General features: G+C 48.1%; 3 protein-coding genes across 3 annotated transcripts; 1 reads left to right on the forward strand and 2 right to left on the reverse strand.

Annotated features, from left to right (window-relative positions):
• Positions 1 to 965: 965 nt before the first annotated feature.
• On the forward strand, positions 966 to 3,931 carry RNF26 (ring finger protein 26). Its single transcript, XM_044666389.1, has one exon. The coding sequence runs from the start codon at positions 1,354 to 1,356 to the stop codon at positions 2,671 to 2,673; it is 1,320 nt and encodes a 439-aa protein (XP_044522324.1). The 5' UTR covers positions 966 to 1,353; the 3' UTR covers positions 2,674 to 3,931.
• Positions 3,932 to 6,374: 2,443 nt separating this feature from the next.
• Positions 6,375 to 9,229, reverse strand: C1QTNF5 (C1q and TNF related 5). Its single transcript, XM_044666390.1, has 3 exons — positions 9,117 to 9,229; positions 8,374 to 8,654; positions 6,375 to 7,335 (listed from the first exon to the last, which is right to left on the reverse strand). The coding sequence occupies exons 2-3, from the start codon at positions 8,585 to 8,587 to the stop codon at positions 6,818 to 6,820; spliced, it is 732 nt and encodes a 243-aa protein (XP_044522325.1). The 5' UTR covers positions 8,588 to 8,654; positions 9,117 to 9,229; the 3' UTR covers positions 6,375 to 6,817.
• A 740-nt stretch (positions 9,230 to 9,969) lies between these two features.
• LOC123241379 (membrane frizzled-related protein) lies at positions 9,970 to 22,124 on the reverse strand. Its single transcript, XM_044669035.1, has 13 exons — positions 22,071 to 22,124; positions 21,808 to 21,907; positions 21,163 to 21,276; positions 20,844 to 20,972; positions 20,071 to 20,302; positions 19,341 to 19,471; positions 18,603 to 18,728; positions 18,273 to 18,349; positions 17,282 to 17,430; positions 10,970 to 11,100; positions 10,676 to 10,801; positions 10,395 to 10,516; positions 9,970 to 10,194 (listed from the first exon to the last, which is right to left on the reverse strand). Exons 1-13 carry the CDS (start codon positions 22,122 to 22,124, stop codon positions 9,970 to 9,972), a joined length of 1,716 nt encoding a protein of 571 aa, XP_044524970.1.
• Between the last annotated feature and the right edge of the window lie 316 nt (positions 22,125 to 22,440).

A 22,440-nucleotide genomic window follows, 5' to 3' on the forward strand; every position in this document is an offset into this window, starting at 1 on the left:
AAATGTTTTAAATCATTCTGGATTAGAGAAATACAATTAAAATTACTCAATGATCCAAAACACAATTCTGAAGGACTTATAAAGAATGCTATTCACCTCAAGAGCAAGAACTTTTTTAGTCAGAATACAGATCAAAGCATAGTATTTTTCCTAATAGTTTATTTGGGGTTTTATTTTGGAGTTTTAGTTTTATGTCATTATTCTTACAAAAACGAACAATACGGAAACGTTTTGCATGATGATACATATATAATCCAGATAAAATTGCTTACCATCTCTGGGTAGGGGGAAGAGAAGGGAAGGGAAGGAGACAATGTGGAACATATAACTTCAGAAAAATTACGAGGGAAATTATTATACGTAATTGGAAAATATCTTTACAAAAAAATAAGACATGGGAAGACAAAAAAATGCAATAATCTGTTTGTAATGAGTGGACATTCTAAACCACATTACTTTATAACAGATGCAGAGAAAAGTCTTTGATGAAATGTTGCACAAAGAACGCAGAGAAAAGGGGACACCTGGAGAGGAGAGCTAGGAAGAGTCGGAGGAGGTGATTTTGGCTGGGGAGGAGGCACTTGGGGTACTTTCAGAGACACAGACAGCTCGTGAAGGGCTGACACTCAGTGGTGGAAGAACTGCACGCTTGCTCCTTCCCTTTAAAGTCTGAATCTGGGTCTTTGTAGGTCGCCCCCAACTGAACTGTACCGCCCTCTAGACGATTTAACCAATCAGCTTCCGGAGGAGGTGGAGCTAGCCTCGTCTTGGCCCAGCCCTGTCCTTTGGAATGTAAACACGATCCAGCGCCGTTCAAATAAGCCAATCAATTCTCGGCCACCGCCGGGATTGGGCCGCCCCGATTAGCCGGGTTTCTTCTTTTCCTGTGACCTACGTACCACGCCTCCGGCCCCTCCCCCGGTCCAATATGGCGGCGCCCAGCGGAGCCGAGGCCGCGGCGGCGGCGGCGACGGCTACAGCGGCGGCCACGGTGGCGGTATCAGCAGGGGCCGTCTGAGAGAGAGGTCTCCTCGCCTTTCCTCCTCCTCCCTCCCCGCCCATCCCCCCCTGCCTCCCGCGAGGTCGCGAACCCGGAGGAAGGGGGCCGGGCGGGGACAGGAGCCTCTCTGCGGCCGCCTCGCGCTCGGCTACCCTTCCCTTCCCAGCCTCGGGGCCCGGGGACCCCCCGCCTTCCCTCTCGCCGAGTCGCCCCGGGCCCCGGCCCTCCCCGATCCTCCCCACCTCCCGTCTGTCTTTGCGAGTCCTGCCTGCCTGGGGCCTCCCAGCGCCCCCGAAATCACGACTCTGCTCCCCGGCCCCAACAACGACCTTCGGGGGCGCCCCTGGCCGGCCATGGAGACGGTGTACCTGGTGTTGAACGGGATCAGTCTGGCCTTGGATGTACTGAGTTTTGTGCTGGACCTCAACTTCCTCCTCGTATCCTCCTTGCTGGCTGCCCTGACCTGGATGGTGACCTTCATCTACAACCTCCCGCACACTGTTCTGGCCAGTCTCCTGCACCTGGGCCGAGGGGCGCTGCTTTCCCTCGTGGCTGCCGCGGAGGGCCTGACCCGCCTGCTTCTGGGGGGTTTACAGGCAGTGGGGGCCCTGTTTCGGGGCTGCTGGCCCGGTCTGGAGAGCCTGAAGGTGGTGGGGCACCTAGCCTTGCACGTGGCCACGAGGGGCCGGGAACTAGTTCATCGGGGAGTCCTGAGCATGGTCTCCTCCAGCCATGCCCTGCTGCGACAGGCCTGTGATGTCTGTGCCATCGCCATGAGCTTGGCCGCCTATGTGGTCAACAGCCTGGTTAACATCTGCCTAATTGGGACTCAGAACCTCTTTGCCCTTGGACTGGCCCTCTGGGACTCAGTGATGGGTCCGCTGTGGAGGGTGACTGATGTGTTAGGAGCTTTTTTTGCCCATGTGTCTAGCAGTGCTGTTGCCATGGCAATTCTCCTCTGGACCCCCTGCCAATTGGTACTGGAGTTAATAGCCTCTGCCATGAGGGTTCTGGCTGGTTTCATGCTAGCTAATCTCTTTGGCTTGGTGTTGCTGGTGATAGTATTGGCAGTGACTATAACCCTTCTGCACCCACATCTTGCCATTCGGCTGGCAGTCCGGGCAACTGAACAGCTTCATGCCCTGCCTTCTTACCACCGGGTCTGTGGGGATGTGGTACGACTTTATCGCTTGGCACTGGGTTCTCAGTCTTGGCGTAGGGTACGGAGCCGGAGCCTGCAGCTGGCAAGCTGGCCTACTGGAGGAGGAGGAGCTCCTGGGGCTCCCCAAGGCGGGCAAAGGAGGGGGCCATCTGTCAGAATCCGGGGACATGAACAGCCTCCTAACCCAGTGCCCAGGCTTATTTTTCGGCCAGAGGAAGGGGCAGGGGCAGGAGCAGCAGCAGCTCGGGTGGCAGCTATCAGGGGCCGGGAAAGACTCAATGAGGAGGAGTCTCTGCCAGGGCATGACCCATGGCAGCTACTGAAGGAACAAGAGGAAAGAAAGAAATGTGTCATCTGTCAGGACCAAAGCAAAACTGTGCTTTTGCTACCATGTCGGCACCTTTGCCTGTGCCAAGCCTGCACAGAGATTCTGCTACGCCAGCCAGCCTATCAGCGAAATTGCCCACTGTGCCGCCAGGGTATCCTGCAGACCCTCAACGTCTACCTCTGAGGGCTCTGTGCCCATCCCTGCTCCCCTCACCATGGTTTTTTCCCTTGGGGATTCATTCTGCCTTTCCCACTGCCCTTCTCTGATCAGGTGGGTACCTCTATAGCCCTATTGATCCAGAGGCCATCTGGGCTCACATTCCAAGCCTTTGAAGCCATAAGGACACAAAGATTCCCCCTTCACCTTAGGTTTAAGGGAACAGAGAAGCAGTTAGTCTTCAGCAAGGCCAGGAAGAAGGGGTCTGGTGGGGAATGATGGCATAGATTATGCCATCTAAGATCAGGAAATTTGAGGGTGGTGAGGACTGGAGCATCTAAATCACCTATGCAAGTGCCCCTGAGGCTAGAACCCTAGAGGCTCCTGCCCAGATGCCAGCTTTTGTGATGGGGCCAAAGAGGCCCTGACCTTCTGGTTTTCCCTTTTGGGCCTGTTATCTTGGCCTATCTTACTCCCCTGCCTAGGTCCTCCTGCCAGAGCAGATCTGCTTGCTATTTACCTGGCAGCTGAAAGTCATTGGGAAGATCTTTGACTTTTGTTGGTCTTTGACCTATGTTACCAACCAATTTCCTGCCTTCCTGGAGATTCAAGAGTGGGGAAATATGGCATGGTTCTTTCATTTGCTCTCTATGGCAGAGAGTTGTCCCTGCTTTCTCAGTAAGGCCTCTTCAACGTCCAAAAGCTAACTTGAGACCAATGATCCTCTGGGGAAGGAGAAAGAGGATGAGGATAATCCTAGATTCCTTTGATGTGTGTCTTTTGGTCCCTCTTGCACCCCATCCCCATTGGGAGTCCAGAGGGGAGCAGTCAGAGCTCCTATGTCCCCATGCCCATTCCCTTAACTCCACTTATGAAAATGACATTCCCACACCAGTCCTCTCTCCCCTTTCTGGGGAGCACAGGTTGCACATTCCACTTGAGTTCTGGGTCCAGGCACTTAAGGAGGGAGGGGCTGATAGCATATTCCCTGAACATTTACACTGTTACAGTTTATTCGTGAATAAAGTTTGTTCCACAGCCCCTCTGCCTCTGTTTGTGGCTAAGATTGTGAAGATGTTTCTGTTGGCACTGGAAACTTCCACCTTTGGCACTTTTCTCCTGGAGCTGGAAGAGAGTGGCTGATGGGCAATTAGGCTTAGATTGTGGTTTCTAGCCTTTTTTTCCCCCCTCATCCTCAAACCCCATGTATGACATGGTATAGCATCTGTTCCTTGTTTCCACAAAAATTCCTATTTCCTTAATAGTTTTGGGAAATTGTCTTTGATCTGGCTTAGAATAAACTTTACAAGGAACAGAAATTCCAAGATCCCTTTTTTACTTTAATCCAGTCTCTTGACTGATTAGTCTCTTCTACTTTTCTCCCAGAAGTTTTGAAAACTCCTTTCTTCTAAATCTTTAGAATTGGTCCTCACCTTTTACCGTGTTGATGGGAGATACTCCTCTCACCTGGAACAGGGAGAAGGAGGGGACCTGTGGGTATCTCTGGAAAACCAGATCACTGTCATGACTTTTAATTTTCCTCCCAGAATGTCTGGAGGATTTTGAGAAAAGCTGGATTTCAGCCACTGATAATTAATGAAAAGGTGGGTGGGAGGGAGTTAGGGGAGCAGAAGAGAGCATTCAGGCTCCACCTGCAACGCTAGGAGGTTGGCTAAGGGAGGGGAAGTATTCCTATCCCACTGCATAGTACTTCTAAGATTGAAGTTAGTCTTTTCTGGAACTTAATTCCTGGGCAAAGATGAACTTAAGGAGCCTGGGGAAGGGGAGGGGTTGCTGGTGGGAGGGATGCCTGGTTTCCCTCCAGTTTTTGTTTAATCTTAGGATAAATATTTATGGGAGTAGATAAACTAGCTGAGTGTGAAGCTAAGACCCTTTTTAAATCCTTTCAGCTTCTGGACTGCTGGGCTTTGTGCCCAAAACCAGAATCCTAAGGAGGGATTTAGTGTGGGTGGGTTGGGATATCATTCCAACCGAATGTCAGGAGACAGAAAACCTGGGATACCAGAGTGAGGCCACTGCAGGGAATATGCAGTGATAACAGGTAGAAGAGCTCAACTCATAGTCCTAAAGGTTTTTAAGTACAGTCATTGTCCTTTAAATTCAACATAGGAGACAAAATCCTCATTTTGTTCTCTGACCCTTCCACTATTTTCCCCCTATCCTGAACACACCCCAGGACACTTAACTTGGGTGGCTGGGTCTAATAATGGCTCTGTCTCTGATGTATTGTCATTCCTCTCCTCAGAGCCATACATGCTCTGGCTCTGGGCTAAGAAAAGGAGAAGACCTCATCTGTCCTTGTGTTCACTGTGCTATCCTGGAGGCAATTAGTGCCGTATTCCTATAACTAATATTAATAGCTTATATCTGTATAGTTTTTAACCTACTTTCTATGGATTATCTCTTCTCACAACAACCATGTGAGGTAGGTGGTTAATTTATACTATTATAATTAAATGTTATTATCCCCATTTTGCAGGAAGAAGGAGGTTTGCCTAGGATCAGTTTTGAGTTAGGATCTAATCCCAGATCTTCCTGACTTGCCCAGCAAACTATTCCCTATACCAGCTGTTTTTTGAGCTCTGGATCCTGTTAGCCTCTACTTCTGTTCACTTTGGGTTCTCTTGACAACATGATTTGAATGGGCAAAATACCCCATTCCTTACCATAGCGTGGTACAAAAAAAAAATGGGTAAGCTGTCATCCCAGATAGAAAGATAAATATCTTCCAACCACCCATGACTAACTGGGAATGGGAATTCTGGGTTACATTCTAGTTCCTGAATTCTTTTTTGCACAGAAATAGAAGATGAAGGGGAGATGGTTCTCTCATGGATCCAGGATCTATATGTGCCATCTCTCAACTCATAGTTGGCACCCACGTTCAAGTCCTTATCACCTCTCTTCTGGACTATTACAATGACCTTCTGGTTGGTTTGCTTGCCTCCTGAATCTCCCAGCTTCAGTTTATCCACTCAGCTGTTAAACTGATTTTCCAAAAGTACAGTTCTAACCACGTCTCCCCTTCACTCCCAGTAAACTCCAATGGCTCCCCAAATTACCCCCAGGATCAGATATAAAGTACTCTGACATTTAAAGTTCTTACTTTCTCCCACATCTATGCTTTAGTTACATTGGCCTTCTTGCTCTGCCTCTGGTGTGACACCCCATGCTTACAATGCTCTCTGCCCACCCTCCCCACCACACACCTTGGTTTTTTCCCTCCCTTCAAATCTTAGTTCAAGTGCCACCTGCAAGAGGCCTTCCCTCCTCAAGTATTTCACCTCTAAGATTACCTTCCATCTATTTTGACTCTACAACTATACCTTACATCTTATGTTCTGAAGGAAATTAGAAGCTTTCCATTCCATCCCATTTCCTTTTCTTTGGCTTGCCTCCCACTGCCATCCAACTATATAGAGTATTCTTACTCCTCAGATGGGTGACTAGGTGGCACAATGGATAGAGTGCCAGGTCTGGAGTCAAGAAGACTCCTCTTCAAATCTGGCCTCTTACACTTATTGTGTGACCTTGGGCAAGTTACTTAAACCTGTTTACCTCAGTTTCTTATCTATAAAATGAGATAGAGAAGGAAATGGAAAACAATTTTAGTTTCTTTACCAAGAAAACCTCAAATGGGGCCATGAAGAGTCAGACACAGACTGAAAACAGATGAACTCCCCAGATAATCAATCAGAGGCTGGAACTAGGAGGATTTTGTAATTTATTGAGTGATATCTAAGCATAAGACCCTGGTCCTGGGGTTAGGGATTACAAAGGGAAGGTGCCCAGAGGAGAAAGGTTGAGGGTCTCCCCACCACTACCAATGGAGCCAGGGGCCCTGAGGACCAGGGAACCAAAATACCAGTGCCCTTAAGACCTGATTGCCAGGAGCAGTTCATATCCCTTTCTTCTGGGGAGAAATCTGGCCACTTCCTCACTATGTCTCTTTCCTGTCAATAATGCCCTCCCATCCCTACTAACAGCAAGACTGAGATCTTGTTTCTCCAGCTCCCTACTCACCCACACCAGGGGGAGCCAGCCCTCCTCAGAGCAGATGTAGCTGGGGGCAATGACACCCTTCTTAGAAAAGAGGTTATAGCATCCCAGGAAGAAAGAAGTGAGCAACCTTCCTGGAGAGGGGGAAACATCAGGCAAAGACAGGGGAACTGTGCCAGTCAGAATAAACTAGGAAGCCAGAGAAGGTACTGTCTGTCTTGACACTGGCATAGATGCCAATGTAGTCACCCACACCCACTTGTACCCAGACTTGGTCCTCAGGCTCCAGCCTTACTAGAGCTCCCCCAGAGAGTGAGGCTGGCTTTGGCCACCCTCCAAAGAACTGGAAGAAAGAAGCCACCGACTCTCCATTCTTCACAAGGTCGAACTGCAGACTAGCGCGGTAGACGGTGGCATGGACAGCAAAGTAGTATAGGCCAGGCACCTGGCAGGTAAACTTGCCCGTGGCAGGATCATAGTGCCCCTGCTCATTCACCAGTACCCGGTCGAATGGCAACGGTGTGTCAGTAGGCGGAGGCACCCTGCTTTCTGAGCGTTTGGCACTGAAGGCTGACCGAGGAGGCACTGCACACTCACCCGCTGGCCCTGCTGCTCCCATTGGCCCTGACTCTCCTGGTGGTCCTGGGTCTCCCCGAGGCCCAGGCAGCCCTGTGGGGGGAAAAGACAGTATTAGAAGTGGGCATGGTGGTCACTGCTGTGAAGGCAGAAGGACCTTCACAAGTTAAACTCTATCTCCTCCATGCCTCACCAGGCATGGTATCCTCAGGAAATGTGACTGAGAAGTAATAGGAGATATGCTGTGATGGAATGGGCACTGAGAACCAGAGTTCAAATCTTACCTCTTCTAATTGCTTGAGTTTGGGCATGTTACTTAAGAATTTCAGGGTTTAGACATAGAGGGAACCTTGGGTATTTATCTAGTCCAGTGATTCCCAAAGTGGGTGCCACCACCCCCTGGTGGGTGCTGCAGCGATCCAGGGAGGCGGTGATGGCCACAGGTACATTTATCTTTCCTATTAATTGCTATTAAAATTTTAAAAAATTAATTTCCAGGGGGCTAAGTAATATTTTTTCTGGAAAGGGGACGGTAGGCCAAAAAAGTGGGAACCACTGATCTAGTCCAATCTTCATTTTACATAAGAGGCTGAGACCTCAAAAAGTGAAGCAATTCTGTTTTTTTTCATGTGTAAAATGAGGGGAGGAAAGAGTACTGGGCTAGATGATCTCCAAGATTTTTCCCAGTTTTTTTTTTTTTTTTTTTTTTTTTTTTGTGAATCTGTGGGACAGGTCACCTGGCATCTTTTCTCTTTTCGGTCCCTCTATCATATTTTTCCAGCCAATTTGTCATCACCTATAGGTTGGGCTCCAGTCCCCGCAGTGGGTCAAAGTTCCACAAGGACCAGTAGAGTTCAAGGGATCTGTTGGACTCGGGTTGATGGGGGTAAGCCCTGAAGAAAACCCAGAGTTAAGCTAAAGGATTCCTGCGCCCTCTGCTGTGGCAAGGGATACTGGAACCAGCATCAACCCTCTAAAGGGCTGTGCTAGGGCCAATGAGCCAGTGGGTGGGGAGAGGGAGAAAGGGATAGGAAAAGTGAGAGGAGGAGAATGGGGGAAGAAAAGGAATCATGGGGAGGGACATCAGAGAAGGGAGAAAGAAGAGTAAACGATGGAGTGAGGTCTTCTTACCAGGGTGCCCGCCAACACCCTTCTCTCCCGGAGTCCCAGGCGTCCCATCTCGCCCATCGCGCCCATCTCGGCCAGGCAAGCCTTGGTTGCCATGATGCCCAGGGGTTCCCGGGACGCCAGGATGCCCAGAGCACAAACTGGGGATCTTGTTGTCTTCCAATGGGGGTGAGCCAGCTACCAGGGCCAACAGCAGGAGGGACAGGAGTGGCCTCATGGCACTGGGGCTGGGCGCCAGGACAGCTGGGTCCCTCCTAGAGGAGGGGCTGACTGAGTCCCACAGCCTACGGGGAGGGGGAATAGGTGCAGGCTGGGAGTCAGGACCCCTGATCTAGGGTCCTGCCTCTCTTCTCTCCCAATCCTGGCCCCTCTCTGCCTTTCAGGCTACAACGGAGAATTGAGAGCTGTCCTAGGACTATGGGGGGAATTCTTCTGCAGGACCTAAGAGATCCCGGAGCCCAGCCCAAAGAGAAAGGAAGGGAAAGCAGAATGTTGTCCCTCTCTTCCCACTGAAACTCCCCTTTGGGCCATATTTCTCCTTCTCTTCCAGGCCGTTTCTCTCCCTGCCCCAAGCCGATTTTTCTCATAGTTCCTCCCCATCCCTAGATACCGCTGCCCCTCCTTTATAATCCCCTACGGTCCCACTGCCACCCTCTGCCCTGACTCACCCCTCTCTACCCCTGAAACAGGCTGGCTCTCTCTGCTGCCTCCTCGGGGGGCTGGCCTCCCTCGACCCTCAAACTCACCTATTCTCCCCTCTCTGGCGGTGCTTTCCACCCCACGGTAGCCCCTTTCTCCCCTCCGGGTCACCGGCTCTCGTACCCCTAGTCCCGGCCGCTCCTCCCAAACTGGGAGAGGAAACCAGCAGTCCAGACAGCCAAGAGAGACGGGCTAGGAAATAACTGGCAAATAACTCGCTATGTCTCCAGGGCTCCGGGGCAGAGGATTGGGGTGGGGATGGGGTGGGGGGGAGGTGGAGAGCAGAGGAGGGAAGGAGGGACGAGCAAGAGATCTAGAGAGAGCCAGAGATGGAGTGACAAGGAAGGAAGAAGAGAGGGACGGAGTCTAAAGGCATGGAGCTCTGGACCACAGCCAGTGCACGGTAGGTGTGGAATTAATCCGTTTTGTGTAATGGAAATGAGAAACAGGAAGCTTGAGAGGGAGATGCGGGGAGAGCGAAACCGAGAGAGAGATAGGAAGAGAGCCACCAAGAAAGAGGAATGCAACCCATGGAGGAAGAAGAAAAGTCAGGAGATAGCCAAGGATCAGACCTAAAAAAAGGAGAGAAGAGGAGAAATAAACAAAAGAGCAGGAAAACACCCTGGAGGAAAGAGTAATAAAATAGCTGGGGGTGGGGGTGGGGCTTTAGGGAAAGAAGGTGGAATATCGGCCCAGGAGAGACTCCTTAGGGGAGGCGTGAAAAGAAGGAAAGAGGATTGCCCAGCATTCCCTTGCCCTGGATCTTCCCGCTCCCTTAGCTTCCCTACACTATAGAAGGGGTTGGCACGGCCAGATCCTTGGGTTCCCAGACTTGGTAATGGTGAAAATCAAAGGTGAAGGTGAGGGGGTAGTGGGGATGGGAGAGGCCTTCTCCCTGGCTCAGGGCCAGGTGCACCCTGCTGGGTCAGAGGCATCGGGAAGACTTTTACAGTTGAAGGACCAGGAGATGCCCAGCGGCTCCAGATCAGGCTGGCAGTGTTGCTCTGCTTCTAGGCAGACAGGGCGACAGGGCGGCAGGATGCCTCCTGAGGGGGTGCAGTGAGGCAGGAGCAACCCGCACAAGAGTCTCCGGAAAGGTTGGTAACAGGGCAGGTCTGTCAGAGTCTGTAGTTTATAAATTAAAGGAAGTTACCAAGGCTGAGCGTCCCAACTCCAGGTTCTCCCCCTTCTCCCTCAGCTGGCCTCCCCTTCAAAATGTCTGTTTCAGAACTGCTGACTTTAAGCCATTCCGGGCTTGCTTGGGCTCCCACTCTTGTTCTAGCTTCTTCCCTCCCTCCTCACCCCCAAGACCGACTCTTTGACACCTTGTATCCTTTCAACATCTCTTCCACTTCCTGTTGACTCTCCAGAGTCATCAAAGTATTGGGGAAGGCTGTGCTGTTGTAGCTGAGGCCCTGGCACATTTCCACCCAGATGGGTTCGCAAACTGGCTCTGCAGAGGAGAGGGGTCAAAAGCAAGCAGCTTAACATCACTGCTGCTCCAGGCATCATCTCAGGCACAGTGGCCCAGGGGATGGCCATCCCCTGCTTAGAGGTCCTTTTTCTCAGCCTTTCCTTGGTGCCTTGGCCCTACTAACATCCTCACCAAAGGTCAGCTGGGGGAGGCTGCTGCAGTTGAATTTGTCACTGCAGTTCCTCCAGTTTTCACACATCCAGTGAAGGTTCTTGCACTCTCCATCCTGGCAGGAGAACTTCCCAGGCCCACAGAGATCTGTGAGGAAGGACACTGTGGAAAGCCAGCAACCCTGAGCATAGAACTTGCCCAATGCCTATCCTGTACCCATGAGGCCAGGGCACAGACCTTTCTACTGGCCCCCTAAGAGCATTCACCTCTGCCCCCTCGACTCCCCCATCTCTCTTGTGCCCAGGTGACACCTACTGTCAGTTGTATTGAAGGCCTGGTAGGTTGCCGAAAATCCTGTGCTGCTGATCTGGTAATCCGTCACAAATACCACAGTCAGTTCATGATGTGAGGAAATGAGGGGTGGGGGCAGCTGCTTGCCGCAGAACCTGCCCAGACAAGGTGGAAGCTGAGGGTGGAGGGGACCTCTGCTTTCTCCAGAACATACAACTCAGTTATGTAAACAAAGGGCTCCCCATTGCTTCTGGGATCAAACAAGCACCCCCTTTGGCCCCTAGTCCTCCATAGCTTGGCCCAAATTGACATTTTCAGGTTTATGACATTTACTCTCTCCACCCCACTTCATGCTCATCTTATTACTTCACACACACACACATGCACACGCGCATAACATCTCTGGACCCAAGCCGGAAATGTCTTCCCCTGTTTCTCCTCCTCTTGCAATGCCTACTTTCTTTCTTTTTTTTTTTTTAAGTTAATCTGCAAGTGTTTTATTTCTTTTTTTATGTTTTTGTTATTTTTTAATTTAAATTTTTTATTTTGAATATTTTCCCATAGTTATATGTTACATGTTTCATGTTGTTTCCCTCTCCCCAACCTCCCCCCCCCATAGCCGACACACAATTCCACTGGGTTTTACGTGTATCATTGATCAACAATGCCTACTTTCTCAGGCTTGTACAAAAATATTTATAGCTGCATTCTTCGTGGTGGCAAAAAACTGGAAAATGAGGGTATGCCCTTCGATTGGGGAATGACTGAACAAAGTGGTATCTGTTGGTGATGGAATACTGTTGTGCTCAAAGGAATAATAAACTGGAGGAATTCCATGTGAACTGGAACGACCTCCAGGAATTGATGTAGAGTGAAAGGAGCAGAGCCAGAAGAACATTATACACAGAGATGGATACACTGTGGTAAAATCGAATGTAATAGACTTCTGTACTAGCAACAATGCAATGATCCAAGACAACTCTGAGGGACTTATGAGAAAGAATGCTGTCCACATCCAGAGAAAGAACTGTGGGAGCAGAAACACAGAAGAAAAACAACTGCTTGATCACATGGGTCAATGATTGGGGATGTAGACTCCAAACCAGTGATGGGCAAACTTTTTAAAGTGAGGGCCAAAGAAAAGGAAATGCTCATCTGTCAGTCTGTTTCTATGGCAACTCTTTGGAAGTTTCATTGTATTGTAACCTACTCATTGTATTCATCAGATTAGGAATAATGTCTCAAGGCTGGATAGAACATTTCAGGCCCTTTCCCTCCCCCCCCCCCCCAATCTGGCCCGCAGGCTGTGGTTTGCCCATCACTGCTCTAAACCATTACCCTAGTGCAAATATTAATAATATGGAAATAGGTCTTGACCTATATTACACATGTAAAACCCATTGGAATTGCTCGATGGCTACAGGAGGGGAGAGGGAGGAGGGGAGGGAAGGAACATGGATCATGTAACCATGGAAAGATATTCTAAATTAATTAACTAAATAGCTAAACTTAAAACAAACAAACAAAAAAAAAACTAATTCCTACTTTCTGCTAAGGGGGGCAGCTCGGTGGCTCAGTGGATTGAGAGCCAGGCCCAGAGATGGGGAGTTCTGGGTTCAAAAATGGCCTCAGATACTTCCTAGCTGGGTGACTCTGGGGCAAGTCACTCCTTACCTCCCAATCTTCTGCCTTGTTAGTTAGTTAGTATACTAACCAATAGTATTGATTCTAAAACAGAAGGTAAGGGTTTAAAAAAAAAAGGTCCATTTAGGAGCCAATTCATTCTCATTCTCTCTCATTCTCATTCTCTCTCTCATTCTCTCTCTCTCTCATTCTCTCTCTCTCTCTCTCTCTCTCTCTCACCTTCTGTCTTAGAATCAATAATCAATATTGTGTATTGGCTCCAAAGCAGAAGTGGTAAGGGCTAGTGGTAAGGGGGTTAAGTGACTTGCCCAGGGTCACACAGCTAGGAAGTGTCTGTGGTCACATTGGAATCCAAGACTTCCCATCTCTGGGCCTGGCTCTCAATCCACCAAGCCACCCAACTGTCCCCCTTCTACATTGTATCTTTCCTCAGACCACCTAGAGCTAATATCCACCCTCCCTTTTATATATACTTATATGTAAGTGATTAGGTGAGCGCTAGGTGGCGCATGGATAGAGTGACAGGATTGGAGTCAGGAAGACCTGAGTTCAAATGTGGAGACTCTGGGACCCTGGGTAAGTCACTTGACCCTATTTGCCTCTGTTTCCTCATCTGTCAAATGAGCTAGAGAAGGAAATAGCAAACCACTCCAGTATTTCTGTCAAGAAAACCCCAAATGGGACATTAATGCCCTGCTGGTGGAGTTGTGAATTGATCCAACCATTCTGGATGGCAATTTGGAACTATGCCCAAAGAGTGCTAAAAGATTGCTTGCCCTTTGATCCAGCCATAACATTGCTGGGTTTGTACCTGAAAGAGATAATAAGGAAAAAGACTTGTACAAAAATAGTTATAGCCACCCTTTTTGTGGTGGCAAAAAATTGGAAAATGAGGGGATGTCCTTCGATTGGGGAATGGCTGAACAAATCGTGGTATCTGTTGGTGATGGAATACTATTGTGCTCAAAGGAATAACGAACTGGAGGAATTCCATGTGAACTGGAATGTCCTCCAGGAATTGATGCAGAGTGAAAGGAGCAGAACCAGAACATTATACACAGAGATGGATGCACTGTGGTAAAATCCACTGTAATCTAGCAGCAATGCAATGATCCAGGACAATTCTGAGGAACTTATGAGAAAGAACGCTATCCACATCCAGAGGAAGAACTGTGGGAGCAGAAACACAGAAGATAAATAACTGCTTGATCACATGGATCAATGGGGATATGTTTGGGGATGTAGAATCTAAATGATCACTCTAGTGCAAATATTAATATGGAAATAGGTCTTGATCAATGACACATGTAAAATTCAGCGGAATTGCGTGTTGGCTATGGGAGGGGAATGGGAGGAAAGGAGGGAAAGAACATGAACATGGAACTATGGAAATATTTTCTTAATTAATCAATTAAATAAAATATAAAAAAAAAACAACCAAATGGGTCCATGAAGAGTTAGACATGACTGAAGAATGACTGAACAACAATAAGCAGCAAGGTAGCAAAGTAGACAAAGTGCTAGTTTTAGAATTCAAATCCTGCCTCTCACACATACTATTTGTGTGACCCTGAGTAAGTTCCTTCTGTGAACCTCAATTTTCTCATCTTTAAAATGGGGAAATAATGGCACTCACTTCACAGAGCTGTTGTTAAGTGCTAAAGGAGGCAGCATATGAAAAGCACTTTACAAATTTTAAAGCACTACAAAATGACAACTATTATTACTTAGAATTCTGATGTGGATTTTAATTTTCATTTGAGCAGATTGATTGGGTCTGCCAGAATTCCATGATAGTGATTATGATGTATGTCCCTGTTTTTTCCTTTGATAGAATTATCCTGACTCATTTTATCTGGGGGGCTCCAATCCCCAGCATCTCGTACTGCTCCTGGCACACCTCTAACCCCTCCACCTTGTGTCTGTGCAGTGCTACATGGGAAAGGTGACTTCAGAGAGTCAGAAATGGAAAGAGGAGGTCATGAAAGGGATGACTCCCGAGTGAGTGCTGGACAGAAGGTCTCCCTGGAGGGGCAGACATGTGGGAAAGGCCTTGTTTGCGGTCCCTTCTCCCTGGACTCCTAACCAACTCATGCCTGCCGAAGCTTGCAATCCAAGGTTACTAAGAGCATCCACCACATCCAGGAGGGATCTCTCCTTGCCTGATCTGAGACCTTATCCTGTTTCCAACCCAAGAGCTCATTTTCCTTGTGATCTACCCTCATCTGTATAATTTCTCCAGTGTCTGCTCATTGCCTATGCCTACCTCATCATTACCCTACTTTAAGAGTAAAAAGCTTTACTGCCCATTTGTGATGGTGGTTTATATAAACAGCTTTGGAGGGAGGGAGATTGAGCTCAATGTCTTCCCCCTGGAGAGTGATCAGGAAAAACAGCCTTGACTGAGCTCCAAAGCATCCTAGCCAGAAACTCTCAGTATTTGAGATAGGGGAGAAAAATAGAATTCTAGCCCAATATCCCTCCTGGAGATGAGCAAAGGAAGGAGCCAGAGTTGGCCTCCTGATGCCCAGAAATCACAACTTCCCTTAGAGATGAGGGCAGCTCCATCCCAAATCAGATATCTGCTAATGCCATCAGCAAGGCCATCCATTTTTATAACTAGACAGTAACCAAATAGCATCTTACAGCAAGTGCTTAAAAATATTGATCATTCACTTAATCAAGGGTTTATTAACACCTACTATGTACCCAAAGCTGCATGAGAAAATATAAGAGATACTGAGGGGGGCAGCTGGGTAGTGAACTGGGCCTAGAGACAGGAAGGAGGTCCTGGGTTCAAATGTGACCTCAGACACTTCCTAGCTGTGTGACCCTGGGCAAGTCACTTAACCCCCATTTTGCCTTTACCTCTCTTCTGCCTTGGAACCAATACACAGTGTTGATTCTAAAACAGAAGGTAAGGGTTAAAATTTTTAAAAAGCGTCTAAGGCCAGATTTGATCTCAGATCTGACTCCAAGCCCAGTGCTTTATCTACTGTGAAATCTAGCTACTTAGCGTCATTATTTCATAGGATTGTAAGGCTCAAAAGAGAGCCATAACAATATGCCCTGGGTAAACCTTAAAGATCTATATAAATGGTAGATATTACTATAGAGGGTTTTGCATAGTGGGTAGAAAGCAGGTCTAGGAGCCAAGAAAACCTGGGTTCAAATCTTGCCTTGTTCTAGATCTGTGGTATCAAATTCAAATAGAAACAGAGCCCATAGTGGGAGCACCTGGATTGAGCGCCAGGCCTGTAGTCAGGAGGATCTGGGTTCAAATCTAGCCTCAGAAGGGGGCAGCTGGGTAGCTCACTGGAGTGAGAGTCAGGCCTAGAGAAAGGAGGTCCTAGGTTCAAATCCGGCCTCAGACATTTCCCAGCTGTGTGACCCTGGGAAAGTCACTTGACCCCCATTGCCCACCCTTACCAATCTTCCACCTATGAGACAATACACAGAAGTACAAGGGTTTAAAAAAAAAAACAAAAAAACAAATCTAGCCTCAGATACTTCCTAGCTGTGCAACCCTGGGCAAGTCACTTAACCCTGATTACCCTAACTCTTGTTATTCTTCTGTTTTAGAATTGATACTAAGCCAGAAGGTAAGGGTTTAAAAAAAAAAAAGAAACAGAGGCCACTAGACCTTATAGAAAGATCCCTGTGGGCTGCTAGCATATTGCTTTATCCACACATACTTTTTTTCTTTATCCCTTACCTTCCATCTTAGAATCAATACTGTGTATTAGTTCTAAGGCATGAGTGTGGTAAGGGCTAGGCAATGAGGGTTAAGTGATTTACCTAGGGTCATACTGCTAGGATGTGTCTGAGGCCAGATTTGAACCCAGGACCTCCCACCTCTGGGCCTGACACTCCATCCACTGAGTTACCCAGCTGCCCCACTGGCATATTGCTTTAGAAAACTACATTTTAATATGATCAATGTTCTATTGCATTTTTATTTTTTTTTGTCAACTATTTCCCTATATTAATTTCATCTGGTTCTTCATCCAAAGGTGAGTGAGCAAATGAAATCACAATTACCCATCCCTTATCTCTATTATTATTTATAATCACTTCTAAGAGTCTTTCCAAATGAGCTTCCTAACTCTCAGAGACTTCAGGCAGATTTCCTCAGCAGATACATTTCAATTCAATCACTGAATAACTCACTATTATTTTTAGAGTCAAAAACAAAATCTTCTCTTTACCATGGAAAGTCCTTCAAAGCCCAATCCAAACCTACTTTTCCAAAAAGAGGCAGCTAGGTGGCACAAAGGATAAAGCACTAGGCTTGGAATCAGGAAGACTTCAAATGGGATCTCAGTTACTCAGTGACCCTGGACAAGTCACTTAAGCTCTGTGTGCCTCAGTTTGCTCATCTGCAAAATAGGGATGATAAGAAGAGCGCCTTCCTCCCAGGGTGAGGATTGAATGAGATGATATTCGTAAAGTGCCTTGTAAACCTTAACGTGTTGTGTAAATGCTAGGATGCTGGTAATAGCTAGTGAAAATTTTGAAGCACGGGAATGGCATGAGATCTGCCCCTTGGCCTCCCTTGCTGCCCAGGGTTTCCCTCTTGGCCACCAGGAAGCCCTAGCCTGGCTCTTGGCCCATAGTAGGCACGCCATGTTTGTTGGTGTTTTTGTTAGCAGACCCACGCTTCCACTCTGTCTCCTAGGCTTCTCCCTGTACCTTTCCACCAGGTTGAGGGCTCCCGTGTCCGTGCTCTCATGGACTTCCACATAGTCAAATCCGCAGTCTTGATGGGCCTCCAGGCTGAAGTTGTGGAAGCGCAGCTCAATGCCAAGTCCAGGGGGGACAGAGATCTGCCACAGGCAAAACTGTAGGAAGGAGTCACCAAGCACTAAAGAATTCCCCACCTCCAGGCCAGGGGCATCTTCCCTCGGATCTAGACTGGGCAGCTCCTAGGGAGCATCCCAAGCCAAGGGACCATGAACACCACCCAAGAAGCTTCTGGTTCCTCTTTCCTTATCAAAGCTGAGGTCTCTTTAAGAATCCTTTGTTCTTGTCTAGCCTTAGTATCATTATTAGCAGTCTAGTGTTAGTAGGAATAGGAACACTTCTTTATTTTTTTTAAAAAACCCTTGCTTTTCATTTTAAAATCAATACTGATTTTCAACGAAAAAGAGCCATAAAGACTAGGCAACAGGGGTTAAGTGACTTGTCCAGGGTCACACAGCTAGGAAGTGTCTGAGGTCAGATTTGAACCCAGGACTTTCTGTCTCTAGGCCTGGCTCTCTATCCATTGAGCCACCCAGCTGCCCCCAAGGAACACTTCTTTATTTTTATTTATTTATTTTTTGTTTAAACCCTTAACTTCTGTGTATTGTCTCATAGGTGGAAGAGTGGTAAGGGTGGGCAATGGGGGTCAAGTGACTTGCCCAGGGTCACACAGCTGGGAAGTGTCTGAGGCCATATTTGAACCCAGGACCTCCCGTCTCTAGGCCTGACTCTCAATCCACTGAGCTACCCAGCTGCCCCGGAACACTTCTTTAGAGGCAGAGTTGAAAAGAAATTTAAGGGTTGACCAAGTCAACCTCCCCTCCGTGTCGGGAATCGCCTCTCCAACCTCCCCAACCTTCTCCTTTTCCATTTAGCTGTTGCCTTCTCTCTCTCTCTTTTTTTTCCTACAGACTCCTTGGCCATCTGGCTCCAGACTCACCTGCTGATGAGGGTAGGGCTTTGGGTAGTTTGGGGTGGAAAAGGTGCCCTGGAGTCCATTCAGAGACCCTCCACAGTCTGCAGCAGGGAGGGAGAGAGCACAAGGCGTTGTTACTGTCTGCCTTCAGACACTATTCATTGTCTACCCAAACCAGGGAGTTGGGAATGCGTGGGGGAGCGGGGCCATGACAGGCAGAGAGGTGCTATTTGCCATCATCTCTGAGTCTTTGGGGAAGGGGAGAGTGGAAGGTGACCAAGGGGCAGGAGCCTGGGCTCAGCAGACACAAGAACTTCCCAGGCCTCCGCTCGCCCTCCCCTCTGCTGCCTAAACCTGGATTTTTCCTGCTGCAGTTGGCTTCGTCCCTGGAGTCCTTGCAATTGGTGAAACCATCACACACGACATCGGGCAGTAAGCAGAAGAGATGGTCACAGGGAAACTCATCCTCATTGCATCCCCCTACCAGAGGGACATTCCTTGATCAGAGACTACCATTCCTTGCCTCCCCCTTTTTGGTTATACCAGTTCCCTGTCTGAAATGCCCTCTGCTCTATCTAAATTTTTACTATCCCAGCCCATATGGTCAGACTTTTATTTTTATTTTATGTTTATTTATTTTTAAACCCTAACTACCTTCCGTCTTGGAGTCAATATTGTGTATTGGCTCCAAGGCAGAAGAGTGGTAAGGGCTAGGCAATGGGGATTAAGTGAATTGCGCAGGGTCACACAGCTAGGAAGTATCTGAGAGCACATTTGAACCCAGGACCTCCCATCTCTAGGCCTGGTTCTCAATCCACTGAGCCACCCAGCTGCCCCCTATGGTCAAACTTTTATTAAGTGCCTACTGGGTATAGGGTAATATACTAGCTGCTAGAAGAGCTACATAGTTGGATAAGACACAGGCTCTGTCCTCATAGAATTCACGATCTAGTAGAGGGAAAAGACACAGAGGGGTAATTCTAACACTGCTAAGAATTATTGAAAATGTTGGGGACAGACAAACTGACCTTGCTCCACGAATGGAATGAATCATTTTGTTGCCAATTCTATGGAGAGAGGAAAAACACTCACCCTCTCTAGGGGTCACAGCCTGGTACCAGGCATGGAATCCAATCCCGCCTACACTACTGTCAGAGACGAAGGAGACTCGGAGGCGGCTGGCATTGATGGTGAGTATGGCTGGTGGCACTTTCCCACAAACCCTGTAGCGAGCCAGGCGAAAGGGTCAGAGGGGAAAGGAACGGGAAGGACCAAAACAGAGATGCTAATCTTTGACTCTAGACTGCCATGAATAAAGACAGCAAGGTCTCCAACCTGGATATGTTTTATCTTTTTTCAAATCACGCGGATAACTTTTCTCTCATTTTATCCATATAACAAGTTTGAGAGATAGGCAAGGCAGGACAGTTGTTTTTTTTTGTTTTGTTTTGTTTTGTTTTTTAACAAATGAGGAAATTGAACCTCAGGACAGTTAAGTGACTTGCTGAAGGCCACATAGCTGGTTAGTGGTAAAGACTCAAGCCTAGACTTCCTCATTCCTTGTTGGCTGCTTTGTAATTGTTTTTTTTTTTCCCCCAGTAAGTCCCATAGTGGATCTGCCCTCCCTCTATTCCTTAGTTCCCTACTTCAATTAAGTGAATCAATGATCATTTATTAAGCACCTACTATGTGCCAGGCAATATGCTAAAGTGCTGGGATTTCAAAGAAAGGCAAAAGACAGTCTGCTCTCAAAGAGCTCACAGTCCAATTATAGGAGAAGAGGAAATGTTTTGAGAGGGTAGCGTAGGGTGAGAGAATATACCTGACCATGGAACTTCCCAGGTTGCCTTGTTCTTCTGGTTCTAGGGAGATCTCTAGCCAATCAAACAGGCAGGAGGCCACATCATCCATGCTGAATGCCTCTATTCTGAGTTGTACTACCTGGTCAGGTGCCACCTGGATATGCCACGTGCAGTAGGCATTGGGTGGGTATGGGTCTGGGTAGTTGGGAGAGGCGAAGGAGCCCTCTGGACCAAGCAGGAGCCCCCCACAGGCTGAAGATGGTAGGCAGATAATCACAGGTGAGAGATCAGGGGTCAAAGATGGGTATCAGAGGACAGGGGGGTGAGGGGGCGAGGGGGCGGGGAAGAGAGCTTCTGCTCTAACTTTAGACAGGATTATCCTGTGAAGTGGAGTTAGACTTATTTTGTACAACTCCAAAGGGCAAACCTAAGACCAATGGGTGAGAATTAGAGGAAAGCAGATTTCAGTTTAGTAAACAGAAGGGTGTTTTAACAATTGGAGCTATCTAAAAAAATGCAATGGACATCTTCTGGGGTAGTGAGCATCTGGGGACTGGTGGTTTGAGCAGAAGCCAAGTGACTATTTGTCAAAGATTTTTGTTTCTAGTAGAAGTTGGATTAAATGGCCACCAAGAGCCTGTAATCCTGAACTTTTTCCCTCTTTCTAGAGGGCTCTGTTCTGTTTCAAGTGGCCCATCCTACAGGCTCCTAGCTCTAAAGTTTATACCTTTGCCATGACAGCCTGATTTCTAGGGGAATCTTACAATCAAGGGAAAAGAAAAATGGCACTCACTGGGTTCTGGGGTAAGGTTGGAGGCTGGCTCTCCTTGGATGCCAGGGCTGATGGTATTTGTGGCATTACTGGGTCCTTGAGGGGATAGAAGGCTGGGAGGTGTCTCAGGTGGAGAAGTAGGCTTTAGCTCTGGGAATAGGAAGTCAGAGAAAGGTGTGATGGAGGATCTGCACACCTGAGGAAGCCGGAGGTACTTTACATTAGGGAGAATGATCAAAGGGAGGGGTTATGATCACTGAGTTCGAGGTCCGATCTCTCTGCTCCCTATTCTGAGCAGGCCTCGTGCCCCTTGTTCTGCTTTCTAGCCGAAGACACTCACGGGTAAGGATGATGATGGTGAGAAGTCCCAGAAGCAAAAGCAGCAGGGTAGAGAGAAGGGCCGCACACAGCCAGGAGAACTGGCAGTCTGTCTGGTACCTCCAGGCCATACCACCTGTGGGGTGAAGTCAGGAGTGGGCAAAGCTGGAAGGTACGAGTGATTGACCCTTCTGCTGCTTTTCCCGTTAGCTTATTCTAATTCCCCCTTCTCCAGAAGAGCATAAGATGCAGACCTGCAGGGAGAGTGATAGTGTAATAGGCTGGAAAGTGCCAGAGGAACTATATCAAAATGCCTCCCCAGTGCTTACACTCCTGTCACTGATCATGGATAGGTCATTTCAACTGCTTAGAGATTCATTTCTTTATCTATAAAATGAGGGAATTGGGCTGAGTGATGGAAAAAAAAATCCCTTCTAGCTCTCTTCAATGATTCTATAATCTTAGAAATCATCTAGTCTAACCCCTGCATTTTACAGATGAGGAAACTGAGTCACAGAGAGGAGAGGTGACTTGCCCAAGACAGTAAGGAAATGAATAGTTAATTAATAGGGCCAGGATTTAAACCTACATTTCTCGAATCACAAATTGAATGCTCTTTACAGGACCCTGTAGCTGTTGTTTCCCACCCTGCCTCTGGCTCTATTACCATGGCAGTGAGCTCTAGGGCTGCTCCTGGATTCCCGATGGACTGGAGATAGGGTAGGCAATCCAGCCTCAGGTTCAAAAGCTGGATTACAGAATTCAGGCTGCAGAGGAGAGAAGCAAACACCAAAAGGTGAGGCTGATGTCTCCAAGGCGGTGCTATTCACTGCTGCTTGGCACAAGTTTCCCCCCGGGTGCTACCCACTCTCAAGACGGATCTTTGAACTTGAGCCGAGGCTTCTTGCTAAGAGGTTCTCTTGCCCCTACCTTGCTCCATTTTGCTGTCTCGGCACAGAGGGCAATATCTGCGTAGTCTTTCATGGCCCAGTGTCCCTCATAGCTCCCTTGGTGCCCTGCAGCCTTGTGCTCTGGCCCCCTGAGATGACAGAGGGTCAGGTTCAGGAGGCAGCTGGTATCCTCTTTAATGGAAGACTTCTTTCCTTCACTCTTCTCCCAGGCTGACCTCAGCAGATGGAGTCCAGGCACTGACTAGCTATGGGGTTCTGGGTGGGGAGAGGGGGCAACAGCCCACAAGGAATGTGCAAAAGCACCAAATCTCTCTTTAATCCAATTCAGCTGAGGATGCTGAGGCCAGGGCTCTGGAACAATCCAAGCAGTTCTTAAAGGGGCAGTGACC

Source organism: Gracilinanus agilis, chromosome 3 (assembly GCF_016433145.1).
Source record: "Gracilinanus agilis isolate LMUSP501 chromosome 3, AgileGrace, whole genome shotgun sequence".
Lineage (NCBI taxonomy): Eukaryota > Metazoa > Chordata > Mammalia > Didelphimorphia > Didelphidae > Gracilinanus > Gracilinanus agilis.